This window comes from Brachycentrus maculatus, unplaced genomic scaffold (genome assembly GCF_059751285.1).
Source record: "Brachycentrus maculatus isolate JH-2025_06_01 unplaced genomic scaffold, ASM5975128v1 h1tg000706l, whole genome shotgun sequence".
In the NCBI taxonomy this organism is placed as follows: Eukaryota; Metazoa; Arthropoda; class Insecta; order Trichoptera; family Brachycentridae; genus Brachycentrus; species Brachycentrus maculatus.
In genome coordinates this window covers 134,768-154,174 of record NW_028281437.1, presented here as the reverse complement: position 1 = coordinate 154,174, position 19,407 = coordinate 134,768, and the positions used below count along the sequence as shown (strand labels likewise).

Here is a 19,407-nt window from a genome sequence, read left to right as displayed (position 1 = left end):
TTAATTTAATAAGATATTAATATCAGTTGTTTTTTATAAGATTTTTTTTAAATGATAAGTAAACCACGTAAAACTTAAATCAACCATTTATTGACGTATCGCCCTCCAAGGCAACCCTGAAAGACGCAGACCCCCAGGCAGACCTCCGAAAAGATGGAAAGACATCTGGGAGTCGACATCCCAAGAGCGACATGCGGAGGCACAAACAGATCTCTAGGATCTACATAAAGAAGAAGAAGGTTTATTTAAACTTACAGAATATACCATATGTGCATTGACAGGCGGGTGTATCAAAGCAATAGGCGCTTATATGCAAACCTTATAAAGAACATTAAATACTGCATTGCATAAGCCATATGTAATCATAAATATGCGAATGATAGAGATACCTAAAATAGAAAAATTCTAATACATTTATATGACCACATTTGAAGCACTGTATTTTACAGTAGTTAGGTACTTTTTTCTTCGCATTATGTTACCACACCTGTTACTGAAATGTCATAGTGTTTATCTGCGACATGACGTGCGGACAGCTGTAATAGTTTCAACTGCGATTTGCTTTGTGCTTCTAAAAAAACTTACAATATTTCATAACAAACTCGTCCAAGAGTAACTCAAAACAATTCAATATGTCTTACGCTTACCTTTTCAAATACATTATTATCGGAGACACGGGTGAGTTATTGATTTTATTGCATGAACTTGTCGTTTGATTTTTTCAAGTTTATTGACTTTTGAGTTGATCATCGATTTTCCTTCTCAAAAAAATATTCCGTTTGTGCTTGAATAACTCGGAAAAAGAAAATAGTGGTTATTCAACTCAAAATAACGTTGCCGTTTTCGGACATACTTACCTATATTTCATGACAGATGTTTTTTTGTATCCTGTATTTATTGCAAACCTTAGAATATTTCATTCACAAAAACACGTTACATTACTCATAATATGATGAGACATTACGCGCAATTTAGTAAATATTCAATTGAACGCATTTGTTTTGTGTTATTGTGTCATACTTTGTTCAAGTTGTAAAAACTGGAATGTCTAAATATAAAAACCTATGTTTTATTAACTTATATTAATATTTTCTGTAATGCTACAAATATGGTTAGAAAATCAACAATTCTTGTGAATGTTAATTTTACATGAATAATGCATAGGATTTCAATACAATGTTTGGATCTCAATAGCAAAAATATTGAAATTATGTTTTTTTTAAATTATTTTCTCTTTATTTATTCATATTCTTAAATTTCATAGCCGTTCAGATGATGATAATTAATATTTTGATCTTATGACACCGTATGCCATTCACACAGTTATCTGTCTGCTCCATAGTGTAGCGGTTAATACATTTGATCGCCATAGTGCTGTCTTTGGTTTGCCAATGTCTTTAGACTTACAAATTGCTTGTATAAGAGTAAAATAAGCTATAGAGTCCGCTGAGGTTATCGTAATTCCCTCCTATACTTTACATTTTGCATTCCTGATGCAGTGTCTTATACACTTTTGGGATGAAAAAAATAAGTAGAAGCGTTTTTATGTTTTGTAATAAAATTATATTAAAAAAACAACAATTTTTTTTCTAAAAATTGTATTTTCCAAATGTGTTTTTATGTTACTTTATGAAACATTTTATAAACAATTAATTAAACAAAAACTTAGCTAACTAAATATCACGCCACTCTCTGCAGGGGTAGGCAGAGAGATTAAAACGCCACACCAGCTTAGCCATCTACGTAATCGGCTATTTTGGCATCTTTCTCGAGAAGTCAGTAGTCTGGAAACATTGGTTGTCGACCTCTTCTACTGCACATTAGTATTATAGCACAGATTCGAAGTAGTATAGCACAGATTCAAATATGTATGATTTAAATTTACATACAAAATCCATTTCTAAAATAAAATTATATCAAACCATATCTTTACCATAACTTACATGTAATTATTATTATAATACAATACTTACACTCAATCAATTTCAATTCATTTTGTCAGAAAAATTATATAAAATCATGGTTCTCAACCCCTGTCTTGTGTATATAACATAGAGTCTAATCGGTTACGACGATACCCAGTTGATGGTCAAATAAAATTGACGTGGAATAAAACTACAAAGTTGTTATTTTATTCTAAATAATATAATTTGACTAATGGTGTCAGCATTGACTTTGTAACACTTCATCATTATTTATGATGTAATTTGTAATCCTCCAGTTTTAATTAACCTGTCAAAAGGAGTAATGCTCTCTTTTGAGAGACCAGTATTCATTTCAAACCCGAATATAGTTATACTTTTCACCGAGTTTATCAATCAAATCACAGGTGATAATATTATATCAATAATTGATTGGGCAGTCACAGTTACAAGTGATAATTTTTATTCATTTTATATTTTACTTTTACTTGGTAAATACCATTTTTTATAAAAACTATTGTGACATATCGCTCACTCCTTTCAACAACGTCATATATGAAAAAAAAACTTAATTTTTCAGGAGATTGTTTTTAAAGTTTAAGAATATAATAAAATGTATTAAAAATAAATATCAAGCCATTTATTGAACTTTTTACTGTGCAACAGATCTTTTTAGGTAAAACCTGACGGTTTTTTCTCCATTTAAAAAATATTTAGTACATTTAAAAAAATAATTTAACAATACCTTTTCTTCAAAATGCAAAAACAACACTTTCTGCCCTGTAGCGGGTAAATATTAAGTTAAAAATAGTACATTTTATAGTACATTACAATATAGCACATTTTCTAGACATTCCGAAAACATACACAACTGAAAATTGTCAATTTTTTATATATTCGACGTTGTTGAAAGGAGTGAGCGATATGTTTGGATGCATTCAGCATCAACATACGTATATATGGTGTTTGCTAATGATGATGAATGTAGCAAAACATATCACAATAGATTTAATTGAAAAGTGGTATTATGAATCAAGTAAAAGCTAAATATAAAATGTATAATATTATTTCCAATAATTGATCCGGCAGTCACTTTGTGGTAATATGTATCCATTTTTAATTTAAGATTTACTTGGTAAATACCAGTATTTCTTAAAATCATTGTTTTAAAATGATGCAGAATGCATCACAACATCTGTCATAAAAGATTTTAAGAAATAGTCGTATTTACTAAGTAAAATAAAAAAATTCTAGAATTGCGGCCATAATTACACAAATGATAAAGCTAAACGCATTTAAACTATGAAAATTTTATTGAATGTTATTATTATTTATCATTATTATTTTGTTTGTAAATAAAAATTATACTTAACACTGGCACAAACATCCTCTCACTGCCAAATAAATATATATAAAATAAATAAAAAAAGGATTATATTGTATTTCGCCTTTTAAAAATGTCCCTGATCTGGCTTCCATTGATATGCTTTGTTCATTCTACACACAAAAGAAATCCAAGTACGTATTGTTAATAATGTATTCTGCAATTGAGATTAATTAAGAAATGAGTCATAGTTATCTAATTCTTTATGTTTATGGATTCCTTTGTGTAACGGAATATTGACCTGCTGTTACAACCTTAACACACTCCCCTCGATATTATATTTCTAATCTTATCACAGTCTCTCTTATCCTATACTACATATATACATTACCCCAATATAAGTGTAATACACACATGTACTATTGCCTATTTCCTAATTTTATCCTTTTAATTGGAACCCCAAAGATAAAATGACCACAAACTGTGTAATGAAAAATCATGGCTATATAACGATTTGCGCAAGAAAGGAATGTTTATCGTAATATCAAAATAGAGTAATTCTACCTCTTCTGACCCTTATCCGCTCCTTATGATGCATACAGCACTGAATTGTAAGCCATAATCATTCATTAATCTTGCACAATTTTAAATAAAGGCGTTTTAAAAAATCACCTTTTTTATTCCACCTTGGGAATCAAACCTGAGACAGTAGCCCAATGTACTAACCACTAGAGTTCTTCAAACCCTTATCCGCACATTAATGGTGCATAAGGCACTGCATCATATAAACACAGTGTTATCTTGATCGTTAACACATGAAGGAAAGGTAATCAGCCGTCAGCTTCAGGTGCCAGTCCAGGGTAATATTGAATAAATATTAAAGTGATAAAATCACTTATATTTATTTGACCCCCCCCCCTGGAAATCGAACCCGGGACTTCTAGAACGGTAGCCGAGTGTTCTGACCATTACACTACGGAGGCGGACTACACTTCAGAGGTCGAAAAGTCATTCATCTTTGTCTCTTTATCTGCAATTATGCATAAGGGCACTGCATCAAATAATGAAGCGTTATTTTGACTGGTAATTACATGAAGGGAAGGTAGTTAATTTAACGCTTTAGGTACTTATCCAGAGTAGCATGTTAAATATCAAAGTGTAAAAACATTTTACTTTTGTTCGTTCAAGAAACATCAAATTGCTTGTAAAAAATTACAGTGTAAAAAATTATATTTTTTCTATTTCTGATTAATGTTAGATGGAAATATATAATTTTACTTACTGAAAATGGCAAAGACTTGCTATACCTTCGCTAAAAATTGCAATAATTGGTACAGTGATAGATTAAAGACGAGTGACATAACAATGTTGCCTTCTTTACAGTTTTTTGTTTTTAAAATAATCACTAAAAATATTTATACAATAAACATATTAATTTATTTTAAAATGTGACACTTTTTTCTTTTAGTATGAAGGTAAATCATAATAATAATAAGTGCCATTAGTATGCCCAGTTCTTTATTACCTTCGAAGCTCTCTCTTTTTGCCTTGCAGTAATAATCTCAATACATACAGTGTTCAAAGTTACAGCATTCAAAAGTCTAGTACTTAATTGAGAGAAACTTTTCAACCTAACGAACATCAAAGGAAGTCGTAACAATGAAAGAATATTAAATTTTCAAGTTTGCATTTATTTGTAAGTAAAATTGTTTGCAAAGTATAATCAATTTTGGCTGTAAAAACAATTGTCTTTGTATTGGTATTTTAACTATTGATCAATTAATAAGTAATACTAACTTTAAGTAATGTGAAACGTTAGTTAAACTGCAGTTTGGCCTCGCGAGGTCATTGTCAAACTGTCTCGAATAACAGATTTATATTAATGAAACTACCTAACATAATATATATATATATATATATATATATATATATATATATATATATATATATATATATATATATAAAACCCTTATCCGCACCCCAATGGTGCATAGGGCACTGCGTCATATAAACGCAGTGTTATCTTGATCGTTTACAAATGAAGGAAAGGTGATCAGCCCTCCGCTTCAAGTACCAGTCCAGGGTAATATTGAATAAATATGACAGTGAAAAAATCACTAATATTTATTTTCCCCCCCTGGGAATCAAACCCGGGACCTCCAGAACGGTAGCCGAGCGTGCTGACCATTACACTGCGGAGGCGGACAAACCTAACATAATAACTGGTCAAATTATAAACCGCATAAAAAAGTCAGGTTTTCAGGCGTTTCCCAGTATGTAAAAATTATATGAGGTTTGGATCTTGCTTACATGCAAATAAAAGGGTCTCTGCTAAATAAAAGCTTTCTCAATCCAACACACATGGCTGTTGTGAAGTCATATGTACTGTGTCATGAGATTGATGATATATCTAGGAGTTACAAAAATTCCAGTAGTGTGGTTGTCAATTATGGGTAGAATGGTGAATGTTGCACTTGTGTAAAGTGATCACTTAACCAGCCTATGACACATAGGTCATAAGATTTATATTGTATTTAAGTTTTGTACTGACATTTCTTAGTGGAACTGTATTTTATAGGATAAAACAACAACTATTTAATTTTATTCTAGACTTTTATATTATTTTTCATCTATGTTGAGATGTCAACAAAATCTTATTCATGTTATGTATCTATTCCAATATAAACACACTTTGGACGGGTGTTTTTTACGCCTACAGACCGCTGGCGACGGAATTTGATAATTACTTACATATAGTTCAGACCTTAACAAAGAGATTGGTACATAATATTCATATAAAATCATTGGATAATTCCTTATTTTCTGCCTTTGAAATGAGGCCGGCGCAGAAGGTAAAAATACCCTTCCTGTACTTAAGGATGAATCAAGCGAACGGGTAGATACCTTTCCCGTCCGTAGTGTGTTAAGTAAATCCTAAGGTGATGTGACTGATTGCATCTATTGTAGGTGTGGGCAAGTCCTGTGTGCTGCTGCAGTTCACGGACAAGCGCTTCCAGCCCGTGCACGACCTCACCATCGGGGTGGAGTTCGGGGCGCGCATGATCACCATCGACGGCAAGCAGATCAAGCTGCAGATATGGGACACGGCCGGCCAGGAGGCATTCAGGTACTTCTTCATCCGCTCGAGCTGAACAGGTCATTGTTACCGTCTGGACTTGGGGAAGAATCCGCTCTTGAGATCCTGGACAGAGATAATACAAAGAAGTGGACTCACTTCAATCACTAAGCTGGAGAGCCGGTCTGTGAGTGTCTGTGGATCTACACCCTCAGAAACGACAATATATTGACTTATCTTTGTGTGGTCCGAAACATTTTTAATGCACTCCTGTTATTTTAAATTGTGATATCTTGATATAATGATGAGAATGCTTCTATTTATATTTTAAGGTGGATACTGACCGGAGCATTTCGTCGTAACGTAACATGTTACGATGCGAGCATTCAGGCAGTCGGTACAGCGAGCCGAGCGCTCCATCCATAGATTCAGATGCTCGCAGCGAGCAATGTTACGACGCTATGTTACGTCAAAATGCTCCAGTCAGTCTCCACCTTTAAGTCAGTTTTTAGAGTCCTTTTTGTCAGCTTCCATAGTGTAATGGTTAGCGCGTTTAGCTACTGTGCTGGAGTACCCGAGTTTAATTCCCAAAGGGGTAAAATATTCAAATATATGTAATTTTCCAGTCTAATATTTATTCCATATAACTCTGGACTGGTACCTGAAGGGTGGATTGATTACTTTGCCATCAATTAAATAATGATCAAAATGACACTGCTGCTATGTAACGCAGTGCTCTATGCACTGTCGGGTTGTGGACAGATATGTATAGTCACCAACTTCTAGATGTTAAATGGAGTTAAGTGGAGCCCAAGGTCTTCTTCTTTTTCTTTAGCCTTCTGTCCTCCACTGCTGGATATAAGCCTCTTCCGTATCATTCCATTTTTTTCAGTCTGTTGCTGTTTCCAGCCTTTTTCTACCCCCCACAGTAGCTATGTCCTCGGACTATCATTTTTGAGGTCTTCGGACACCTCTTTTATTCTCCTAAGGTCTCCATCTCAGTACATAAATTGAAAGGTATTTAATTGTAAGTAAATATGTAATTGCAGGTCTATAACTCGGTCATACTACCGCGGTGCCGCCGGTGCTCTGCTGGTGTACGACATCACCAGGAGGGAGACCTTCAACCACCTGTCCACGTGGCTCGAGGATGCTCGCCAACATTCCAACTCCAACATGGTCATCATGCTCATCGGCAATAAGAGGTGATACATCTTGCATGCTCTTGTCGTGATCAACCAAACGCCATATGAAGCGGTCAACATAAGGGCAAAAACTCCACAGTATGTTTACATGGAGGCCTCATATCAGTTTTGTAGTTGGAGTAGGAGTGGGGAAGGAAGACCGAGGAAACTTGGCATGATCAAGAATGTCTAATACTTGAAAGCTGTCAGGAGTCTGAATAATCGGCGTGTATGTATAAGAAGAAGATTGAATATGGAAAAGGCGAAGATTGTTTGCAAGAGGAGTAGCACTTTATCCTCTGCCTACCCCTGCAGTGAAGCGGAGTGATGATTAGTTAATTAGTTGGTTTCACATAAATTTTAATTAGTGATAATATTTCTGTTTTGCCCAAATGGAAATGGGAGTGTACACAGTATTGTTGGAACTACATTCCACACTTGGCTGCAAGTACGTATTCTACCTAACTACCAATTGTGGCTAGTTTAAATTGAACTTGTAAACACCATTGTTGAAATTGCTCAAATTGTGGCTATGCCACTTTTGAAATTTTCAACTTGACAACGTACTAATATCCTTCTTCTTCTTTACGAGCCCTCTGACTTCCACTACTGGATATATAGGCCTCTTGTCCTTTTTTCCATTTACTCTACAATCTTACAACTTACAGCTGAATCGCCTTAATCCGGTTGGTTGCAAGCAGCAACCAACCAGATTAAGGCAATTCAGTTGGCTTGGCCATGTACTCCGCATGCCTCCTGAGAGCCTTAATCAAGCTTGCTTCTTTTACAAGGCATCAGGTTCGCACTGCCCAGGACGACCACTGCTGACAATTTGTTGGCAGTTCTCGTCGGAACTTCAGGACGCGGATCTGACTTGGGAGGATGCAAGGGAGCTGGCAGCCGACAGAAAAGCCTCGAGACAGTTTGTGGACTCCATACGCTCCACCTAGGGAGCGGATATGGTTCAATAATGGTTGCTGCTTGCAGCCAGTTTTTACCCCCCACAGCGAGAATATCCTTACAACTTTCAATTACGTTTTTAATTTAATGTATGAGGAGATGCGCGTATTTGGAAGAGGCGAAGAATGTTTGCAAAGATAGAGTGGTGTCACCCCTGCGGTGGGTTTGTGAAGGTCGGGGGTGTGTAACGCCGCTCCGGTGTGACTTGCAGCGACCTGGAGTCCCGGCGCGAGGTGAAGAAGGAGGAGGGAGAGGCGTTTGCGCGCGAGCACGGGCTGGTGTTCATGGAGACGTCGGCCAAGACGGCGGCCAACGTGGAGGAGGCCTTCATCAACACGGCCAAGGAGATCTACGAGAAGATCCAGGAGGGAGTCTTCGACATCAACAACGAGGTAATCAATCCCTCTTCATCACTCAACACATTTCATTTAGCTTGTTCATTTTACAGGTCAATCACTCATTTCAAGTTTTATTAGAAATAACAAATTAGATAGAGATGTGACTAAAGGTACTTTCATAATGAATCCATCCCAACTGGGTAATCGAAAAAGTAACACAACATTTTGAGTGTTCACAAATCTAACACTCACTACTGTAATATTCACCATCACCCGTCATATACATATGACTTCCAAAAATTTAAGTAGTGTGGGCAGAATGGCGAATGTTACATGTATGTAAAGCGATCACTTTACCAGCCCATGTCAGGTCGTAAGCCCTGTAAATACCCATACTTCCATATTATTCATCTTCCATGTTGAGATGTAAAATAACTCCAAAGGGCGTTTGTCCACTACACGGAATTACACGGAATTTTAACATCCGGCACATCAGTTAGTGTTTTAAAACGATGATTGGCTTGTGCTTTTGTCCATCTTTCTTCGGATCGGAGTTCTTGATTGGTGCGTAAATACGTTGCACGTAAATTCAATCACGCTAAACTGTCGTAGTTGCTTTCATTTTTCAAAACCGGACTGCTAGACGGTCAAATTCCGGGTAGTGGACAAGCCCCCTAAGTAAGAGAAACCCATATTTGTGAACAAGTATTTAGACACACTCAAAATGTGTTACTTTTTCGTTTAGCCTATTGCGATGGTATTCATTACTTATTCCCAGTTTATATTCTTTCCAGCTTAAGTTTTTCATGTCAAATATATTACAAGTTAAAACAAAATAACCTACTAAATTTCTGCACTTATTGGCTTGATTAGCTTTACTGATCACAATTTAATGGCAACCAAATCGAAAAAGTGAATGATGTTAAGACTTTAAAAAAAAAGTCCTTATTTAATGTAATTTTTTTATTTAGTCACCTCTGTCACTATGGAGGGAGAATTTCTATGTTCGGCAGTTTTCTATAGACTTTTGAATATTTTTTCCAGGCCAATGGAATCAAGATTGGCGCTCAGCATTCTCCTGTGGGCGGCGCCGGGGCGGGCGGTGTGGGGGGGAAGGGGGCCGCGGGGGGAGGATGCTGCTAAGAGGGCCTCATCCCTCCACCCGGGCAACTCCCTCTCCTCACCCTCCTCCACCTTCCTACCAACTTACTGAACAGTCCTTTGATGCATCACTCTAGGTGTGCCGGCAAACTAACAATACTGATCTATATCTTCTATTGGGATCTCTATCTCCCCTTAATTTATTCATCATCCATTATTGTATTATTGGAGGATGAAGTAAACCAGCGCCTTCTGTATCAAATGCTAGCTACGGCGCAAGATTGGCAATATCACAATAGCTGTCTCATGGATAAACCATTTTTAACGCTACATTACATTGAATTTTTACTTAAAAGCATGTTCAACCTATTCAGGCAGCATTTGAAAAAATCTGATTGTGAAGATAAAGATTAATTTGTAATTTATTCAGAAATATATGAAATCAGACTCGTTATTCCGTGTGAATGGGTTCATTGAAAAATTAATGGAATCAGAAGTGGTATTTTTTAAAATAAATAATACATAAATTTGTTTATTTAATTAAATGATTACTAATTAACAATCCATATTTTGCAATATGTAATAGCGCTCTGGAAAGGTGTCATTAACAATCAAAAAAACACTGCATCATTTTAAACTTTGCAGTACAAATACTCATGTTTTTTTACAAATACAAAATTTTCAATTTTTCTTTTATGAATGAATTTTTTGTGTATTTTGGTTACACATATGGGAATTATTCCTTACAATGGTTCAGAAACATGGTCGATTATCTTATCACATCTGTTAATACATAAAAATATACTGAAAAGTATTTGTTGTTTTAATATGAGAGAGTAGCCAAATCTAGTAGCACGCACCATCTTGCATTTATTATCTGGGAGGCATTGGTTTAATAATAAGCTAAATGTGTTGTTTTTTTTAAATACTGCACTGCAAATAAGAACGTTTTATATTTCACAGCGTCGTATCTGCATTTTGCTGGCACACCTTCAGTAATAATTAAAGAATCGTCTTTCTCGCATGTTGTAATATTTATATACAAACATTGGAGGATTTTTCGGAGTTTGCCAATATTTCACATTTAACGGACCTTCGTTGGTTACCAAAGCGTCTGAGCAGTCCCTTTTAGAAGTCAAACTTTGATTAAATGTACGCAAATTGCCGAATATCTGAGGACCGCTAATGTAAGAATTTTAAGCCAATTATATAATATTCTATAATTTATAAAGAAAGAAAAAAAAACTTAATCGTAAAACTAAATATGTATTTTTATGTTTAAGTTTATAATTATTATTATAATTTTGCTGTGACATTTTTATTTAAAAAAAATACACAATGCTTAGCTCGTTTGGAGGTGTCGTAGATTTATTTTAAAAGGTTACATACTGCTTTTCTGGAAGGTGAATATTTAGATAATTATACTAAACAGAACTGCTTTATATGATATGGAATTAATAAGAGATCTGGAAATGATTGAATGTTCTGTTTTCTGTAGATAACGTTCAGTAAATTTGAGCAAATATTCTAGACACCTTGAATATCTCTAAATACGCTAAGAACTTGAATTTAAACAATTAACATTTCATATTTAGATATAGAAATCACTTCTCAAGTAGACTAACTGTATTTTTATTTAGGTTAATGCCGGTACACAAAATATTCAGTAGAAAAAAGATTTGCTAAATAAATGATATAAAAAATACCGCCAAGGATTCCCCCGGCTTCCAATATTCATTAATTCAAACTTCAGGCGATTAAAAAATTACATCGGATTACATTTATGTGAATATTTCAAAACTATGCTTATGTTCTCGATGAATGTGGTTTTCTATGTGATTTAGTCCGTAGTTTTGATTCGGGTTTTACGTAGTCGAAGGTTATCGTGATATTTTTGTGAACATCTTTTATATTGACTGAAAACTCACATATTTTTTTTACAATGTTTGATTATTATACTCGCTCTGTGTTTATCTGCATCACATAATTGAATAAATTGATGGTCACTACGTATGTTGTTTATAATCAATATAGGATTATTACGTTTTGGATTGAGTAATAAAAACACACTTTTAGTATTATTAAATACATATACAGAATCCGAACACTCAGATTGCTGATCTGCTTTACGTCTATTCTCCAGTCCCTTATTGCACATCATGTTCTACCAATTATTTTTTAAGTTTCATCATCAAAGCCCAATTAAAGTTGGGTTTTTCTTTCATTGAAGTATATCCAGGAAGAAATTTCAAAACTTGTTTGGCATTTGTCTATCAGTTATGGTTCTTTAACCATTCACTCTGCATTTTACCCTTGTTTAAACTCCAAGGACCTGAGGGACAAAAACACATTTGCTGTATATAAGTTACCCAAACTAGTACAAGTACAGGGATACCCCTACTTCTGTAGCTATTGCCCTTTTCTCCTTTTCTTACCTATTGTTCTTTCTACACTAATGCCCTTCACTTTGTCATCCGTTTCTTATAAAACCTACTCCATTCCTTAATCCAAGAACCTGGGCTGCAAAACTGATCATCTTTCCTTCATATGATTAATGATACTTGACGCCGTGTCCATCCAATGCGGTGACCTATAACCACGAGTTATTGAAAATGACCTAAAGGTTAAATGATAAAACGTGGCACTTTCAATCCCTCGTTTTTATTGATTGATAATGCATTTTTCCAACATGTCATGGGAACAAATTATTAAGAAAGTTACAACTTGTGGATAACTATAATTTTTGTTATTATGACTTAATTCAATAAAGAGTAGATCAATTTACAATTCTGTAATATGTCCCGATGTGGATAAACACTGTAGTGAGAATTCCCCTCCAAATTTATCAAATAACACATTTGAAATGCTTTTTAGATTATTATTAAAACCACTTGTTAAAGCTCTACTTAAAAGTATGTATGTATTTACAATCTTCAAATTCATGATGAACTATCTATTGATAAGTTAGTATTTATTATACAAGGCGCCGGATAATGTTTGAAATATATTAATAATTTTGGTTTTTCTGTAACTAAGTACATAAATCTTAATTTAAAACAAATTTCATTCTCACAAAAACATCTGAGGGACTGACCGGAGCCATTTCGTCATAACGTAACACTTTACGATGCGAGCATTCGTATAGTCAATACAGCGAGCCGAGCGCTCCATCCTTAGTTTCGGATGCTCAATGATCGCGAAAAGGATGGTCGCGAGCGATGTTACGACGGAAGAAATGCTCCGGTCAGTCTCCCCACCATAAGAGAAATTTCAGTGAACTGTGAGATATAAAATGGCACTTCTTCAGTTTTATGCCTAATTAGGAATCCATTTTATCACAATGCCTTGTATGAATTCAACCGTATTGTACGTTTTAACAGAGATTTTAAAATACATTTTGAAGTGTGCCCTGTTGAGTTTTTATTATTATTTAATGTGTATTTTTTTGTACAGAAATATATATAATCCATCAATAAAGTTTTTTTTTTAATCGGATCAACCCTCTAATAATTTAACGACTTATGGGATATGTGCAAGGTTCCCTCAATACCAATTATACCGAGAGATGAAGACCAGTTTCATATACAATGAAAACAGTTTTATAGATTTGATTCTGGGCTGTGTCAATAATATTGCACGCTGCTATCCTAGAAAAGATTCACAGTTTGAACATTTGACAGTTCTAAATTGCATTTAATGATTTCACTTTAAGTCAGATTATGGCCTTATAGTCTTGTTACAAATTGCATTTAATGATTTCACTTTAAGTCAGATTATGGCCTTACAGTCTTGTTACAAATTTCATTTCTAAATGAATAAATGGTTATGAAAAATGCGCTTTTGTATGCAATTTTATGCAGGCATTTTATCTCCCACATATGAATTGTGATAACAAGGATTGATATCTCCGTAACCAATTTATTAATGTGAACTTTTTGGATTATTTCAAAATGTCTTACTCTGCAGTAGATTGTTTTTTTTACAAACAGTATACATATAACAAATACAAATGTAGCATAGAACAGTCTGAAGTAACGAACTACATATTATCTGCAAATTTTCTATAAATTGCTAATTAATTCTAAAAATAAAGATCTGCCACATTTTGACTTCAAAAAAAGCAAATTTTTTAACTTAAAACAATCATTTTAATGATATTATTGTAGTGATTTTAAAGTACAAAGCCAGAGAAAACAAGTATTTTTTCTATAAAACCCGTGATTCACGTAGCTCTGCATTAAGTCATCGCTCAAAGTAACAGAACGCAGCCCAGAATTGGTGATTCATTTTTTTGACAATGCGAGAGCAAGCATAGGACATGATTTTATATTTTATTCATTAAAATGTTTAGTACTGAATTATTTTAGTTTAAAGATATAACTCAAGTCATACCATATTATATAGTAATCATGTATAATATTATAATGCAAGGATGTACTGAAATTGTATGCATTAAACACTTCCGCTACGGGAGTTATTATTCTAATTATATTGTCAAGAATTTCATACAGTAAATGTGTAAAAATATACTACTGATGTTTTATTACCACCCTTAGTAATGACTGAATTTTTTTACTTAGTTATTTTAGTTAGCACGACAGATTTTGTTCACCCTAGAGAATTATATACGTATAGCACATGTTTACCTGCTGTAATAAGTTTATTTTTTTGACATCTCAACAAAGATGACAAAGAATATGGGCTTACGACAGTCATATGCTGATTTAAGTGATCACTTTACACACATGTAACATTCAAGTTTTCATATATGATTACATGAAATTGGCTTTATAGACCGGAATGCTGAAAATTGTCATGGCAGTCAACGTATTAAGGTAAAAAATATATATATAATGTTTAATTATTTATTTACAAAAATACATTAATTATACAAAATATATTTACATTATAATGTAATGAATTATTATTTGATAAAGCTTCACTACCCAGAACAATAGTATGTTTATTTATTTTACATTATAGAACCTCGATATCACACTGTATGTAACGCATACAATTTTGGTCATTGCTTTATGTGTTCTTCTCGCCTTCATATTCAATTAGTTTAGATAATCGAGGTTTACTGTATGGGAAAGTACAACATATAATATAGAGAAATAACAAATTGTGAAACATAAAATAAAGAATTATAAACAAGATGACATTATAAACATTAAAAAAAATTAATCATGTTACACAAAAATTAACTTTGTCCATCTTCATGGCATAGTGGTCAGCGCATTTGGTTGCCATGCTGGAGGTCCTGGGTTTGATTCCCAGGGGCGTCAAATAAATATAAGTGACTTTTCAATCTTTTATTTATTTATTTTTAATTTAAGTTTTCCTTAGTAAATACTACTATTTTTTTAAATCTACTGTGACACATGTTTCGATGCATTCCGCATCATTTTCAAACACCGTATATTTATTAATTTATTAATATTACCCTGGACTGGTACCTGAAGTGCAGGGCTGATCACCTTTCCTTCATAAATTTAACAATCAAGATAACCAATATATGTATAATAAAAGAAAAACTTGCTCCCGTGTAGTTGTACCTCAGAAAGAAAGGCTAGTTCTGCATTAAGTTGATGATAATTTCATTAATTGAAGCAGTCACTTTGTGGTAAAATCTATCCATTTTTAATTAATGTTTTACTTAGTAAATACCACTATTTCTTAAAATCTACTGTGACGAGTGTTTCGATGCATTTCGCATCATTTTCGGTGTTTGAAAATGATGCGGAATGCATCGGAACACATGTCACAGTAGATTTTAAGAAATAGTGGTATTTACTAAGTAAAACATTAATTAAAAATTATGATTATTTAATAAATAAATGGGCAGGGCACTCGGGGTTGGGTTGTACCCTGCCAACGTGTACGAGTCTACTCCGTCCAGAGCGGGGTATGTGAGGCGTGTTCAGTCGCTGTCAGCGCCCAGGTCGGGCACGCTGCCGCGCAGCAGGGTGGCCATCTGCGCCAGCACCAGCAGCGTGGGGCGCGCGGCGGCGAGGTCCTGCAGGCGCAGGCCACCCGTGGCGCGCAGCCCGAGCCCCGGGAAGGAGAGCGCGCGAAGGTGTAGCGCGCTCACGTCCAGCCCGAGGTGCTCCAGCACGTGCGCGCGGAACAGCGCGTACAGCCGCGCCGCCTTCTGCTCGTCCTGCCTGGACGACTCCAACTCGCCACTAAAACACCTTGCGAAAAATTCAATCATTTATATATCTTTTTTTTTAACGATTTACAATGAAACCTCTGTCTATCATTTTAAAAGGGACCTATTGAAATAAACTATGAATGCAGGATTAAGTGGTTAATACACAAGGAGATACGATCGAGTAAAGATACCGTCCTCCTAAACTGCATAACCATTGGTAGGTTAAAATTCTAAGAAGAATACAAGATTTAGATGCAAATAAATATATTTATTAAAAAAAATACAAAACTGAACAGTACCAAAAAAATATTAAAGTTGCATTGTAAATAAACTGATCGACATTTGCTTTTTTTTACTGTTTTATTTTACTGACACATCTGGAAAAACGATTATTCGAGGAACAATAGATAGAGGTTTTACTGTATATACATTTCGGGCGTCCTTAAATAAGTGAATATAAATTTGATTTATCAAGAAGGGGAAAGCTAAGCTAATTGCTTCACAAAAATTTTAACAGATGGCAGCTCCAAATATCAAACATCGATCATCAAGCAAAATGACAGACTTCAGCTCACTATGGAACGCCAGGTTGTGGATGCATTGGAAAGAGTTTCGTCAGTCACTGATGATCACGCTTAGTTAGTGGGATCTCGACTCACTGCTTCCAGAAGTGGTGGACATTGTCTATCTCCATGGAGATGTCGAGCGTGGTGGCGAGCCGCGTGTGCGGCACGGAGTAGCTGTAGGTCACCTGCTGGGCCCCCTTGTTGGGCGGGAAGCTGCTCAGCAGGGCACTGAACAACAGGAGGTGACTCTGAAATATAACACGGTGTCAGTACCAACATATCCACTGGAGATTTGCGAGGCGGGAACCAATACACTAATTAATAAAAGACATACATTTTAAGGGTAAAGAAGGCCTACTTTATATTTAACAAATTCCAGACTGTATGTTAGAACGGAAGAGTGTGGGGTTCCGTTCTCTCTGGCTAGCCCTGCGGAAAAAGGCATGAAAGTTAATTGTAGTAGTAGAAGTAGAGGTAAAAGAAAGCACCATAATAGAAAAAATAGAGGGAACTAACGGGAGAACACCCACGCCACGAATATCTTAGCGACTTGTAAAAGGATATGGCCTGTTCAACATATGAGGGGCTGAGAGGGTGGGGCATGATAGGCTGGAATAGCGAAGGAGGTGTCATTTGTTGCTGCAAACCAATCCAGAAGATTGAGACCACAGAAGAAGTACTGGATTTTATATTTGTGTACATATAGTTAAGGCCTTAACAAAGAAATTGGTGCATAGTATTGATATCGACGGCGCCTACTTAAAGTTCTCTATCTGCAAATCTGTTACTTTACAGGAGAGAGCTTAGAATATTTTTATGTTATTAATTAACGATTTTATCTGAAATTCTAAACTAGTATTATACATTCAAAAACACGATTCAATAATGTATTAAATCGTTTTAAAACTTAATGCTTAAAATTAGGTAGTTAGCGTTTTAAGAGTTCAGTTCATTTGAAAATTCGATGTAGATAGCGTTTTATACGCCTGAAAACTAGGCGTAATTTATTTTTTATATATATTTTTTTGTTTATTTATATTTGTAGATAATGGTCAGTTGATAACGTACACCAAATATCTCAAAATTGTAGTTAGAGCACTTTACGTAGGGCACGTCGATATAAAAACATTAAATATGTAATTCCTTCTTTTCTGACATAGAAATGAGGCCAGAGCAGAAGGTAAAAATACCCTTCCCGTCCTTAAGCATCAATCGACCCAACGGGTAGAAATTTCTTTCTTGTTCAAAGTGCCTTAACACTATAGGTTTGGTCATCGAGGCTCATTGTGATATTTAATGAAAGATTATTAGTTAGCGAAGGTTCAGTTACCTGTGTGAAGGCCAGCGGGGTGACGAGACAGTCGAACATCTTGCACAGAGCCCGGCGCACCACGGGCGTGACGCGCCCGCGTCCGCACTCCAGCAGCAGGGGCAGCTGCACGGCGCCGCGCTGCGGGGGCGCCAGGGACCCCCAGGACAGGAGCACCCCGTGGTACAGCAGCTTGTCCGGGCTGGACCCTTCCGGGGAGGAGCCCCACACTACAATCTAAGAATCGATCATATTCAGTACATCATGATTTGTAAGTAAAATACAAATGTGGCTAAAATAAAATATATTAAATGATAAGTTTTTTTTTTTTTTACAACATTCTGAGTGTGTCCAAATACTTGTTCACAAATCTGGATTATCTCCAATTATAGGAGTTATTTTTCATATTATTTTTTGATATCTCATAAAAGATGAAGAATATGGAAGAGGAAAATACTGGCCATTTACCGGGCTGACGACCTCATGATAAGTTTTTGTTTTTGGCAGCTTTCTAGCCTTCTTTAGTGTTCTAGCTGTCTAGATCAGATGAGGGTTTGAAGAAGATATATTATACAAGGTAGTATGAATACAGGTATGCGACCCTGAATGCCAAAGCCATTGCACATATTCTCCTTTTCCTACCTACTATTTCTTCTCCAATGTTTTTCACCCTAAGATCCTACACTTCGGTCATCCGTATCCTGGCAAATTCAATTCCCAACTCCGAGAATCTTGAGCGCCTTCGATTTTTTTATCGCATAGATTAAATTAAGTAAGAAACTCACCTTTATGGCGTCATCATTCTTCACTTCCAGTTTAAGGTTTTCAACAATGGTAACTTCTGCAGAATATTTCAGATTTGTGGAAGTTTTTATGTTATTGGCGAGAAATTGCTTAATCTTCAAGGCGTATTGTTTCAACTTCACATTAGTGTACTGCAGACCGTGAAGAGGTGATACTCGGCATATTTGAGAATTAGGTTTTTTCAGCAGAGCTAAAATGAAATGATAAAAAATTCTTTGTAATCGCAAATGACAACTACAGAAAACTACCGACATAAGATATGAAAAATTTATGGAAAAGGCTTACTTTGAAGTGCATCATTCTGGTCTGTTTCGTCTACTTCTTGATCATTGACAGTGTCTCCGTAATTTAAATCAATAGAATATTGTCCAACGATGGAAGCTCGTTTTCGAGGATTGCAAAAACTTTTTCTCAAACTGGAACGTCTCAATGATGTCATGATATATTAGATAAAAATAAGAAAAAAACACAAAAAATAACCCTTAAAAGAAGTACCAGATTACAAATAAATTCAAAACGTGCGATTACGGTGATTCGCCCGAGTAATCTGTGAAAAATCGAAATCAAGTTTGAAACTAAAAACGAAATAAAAAAATGACAGAATGGAAATAAAACGGCGGTTAATTTCAGATTCGTATATTGGTAGCATTTCTTTCTTTTGCCTTC

At 35.1% G+C, this 19,407-nt stretch overlaps 2 protein-coding genes across 2 annotated transcripts; one reads left to right on the top strand and one right to left on the bottom strand.

Annotated features, from left to right (window-relative positions):
* Positions 1-503: 503 nt before the first annotated feature.
* LOC148300493 (ras-related protein Rab-2) lies at positions 504-14,434 on the top strand. The gene is made up of 5 exons (XM_088274697.1): positions 504-678; positions 6,214-6,373; positions 7,372-7,527; positions 8,678-8,858; positions 9,849-14,434. The coding sequence occupies exons 1-5, from the start codon at positions 633-635 to the stop codon at positions 9,945-9,947; spliced, it is 642 nt and encodes a 213-aa protein (XP_088130823.1). The 5' UTR covers positions 504-632; the 3' UTR covers positions 9,948-14,434.
* LOC148300492 (uncharacterized) lies at positions 13,323-19,327 on the bottom strand. The gene is made up of 5 exons (XM_088274696.1): positions 19,027-19,327; positions 18,723-18,931; positions 17,959-18,174; positions 16,722-16,876; positions 13,323-16,102 (listed from the first exon to the last, which is right to left on the bottom strand). Exons 1-5 carry the CDS (start codon positions 19,178-19,180, stop codon positions 15,829-15,831), a joined length of 1,008 nt encoding a protein of 335 aa, XP_088130822.1. The 5' UTR covers positions 19,181-19,327; the 3' UTR covers positions 13,323-15,828.
* Positions 19,328-19,407: the final 80 nt, after the last annotated feature.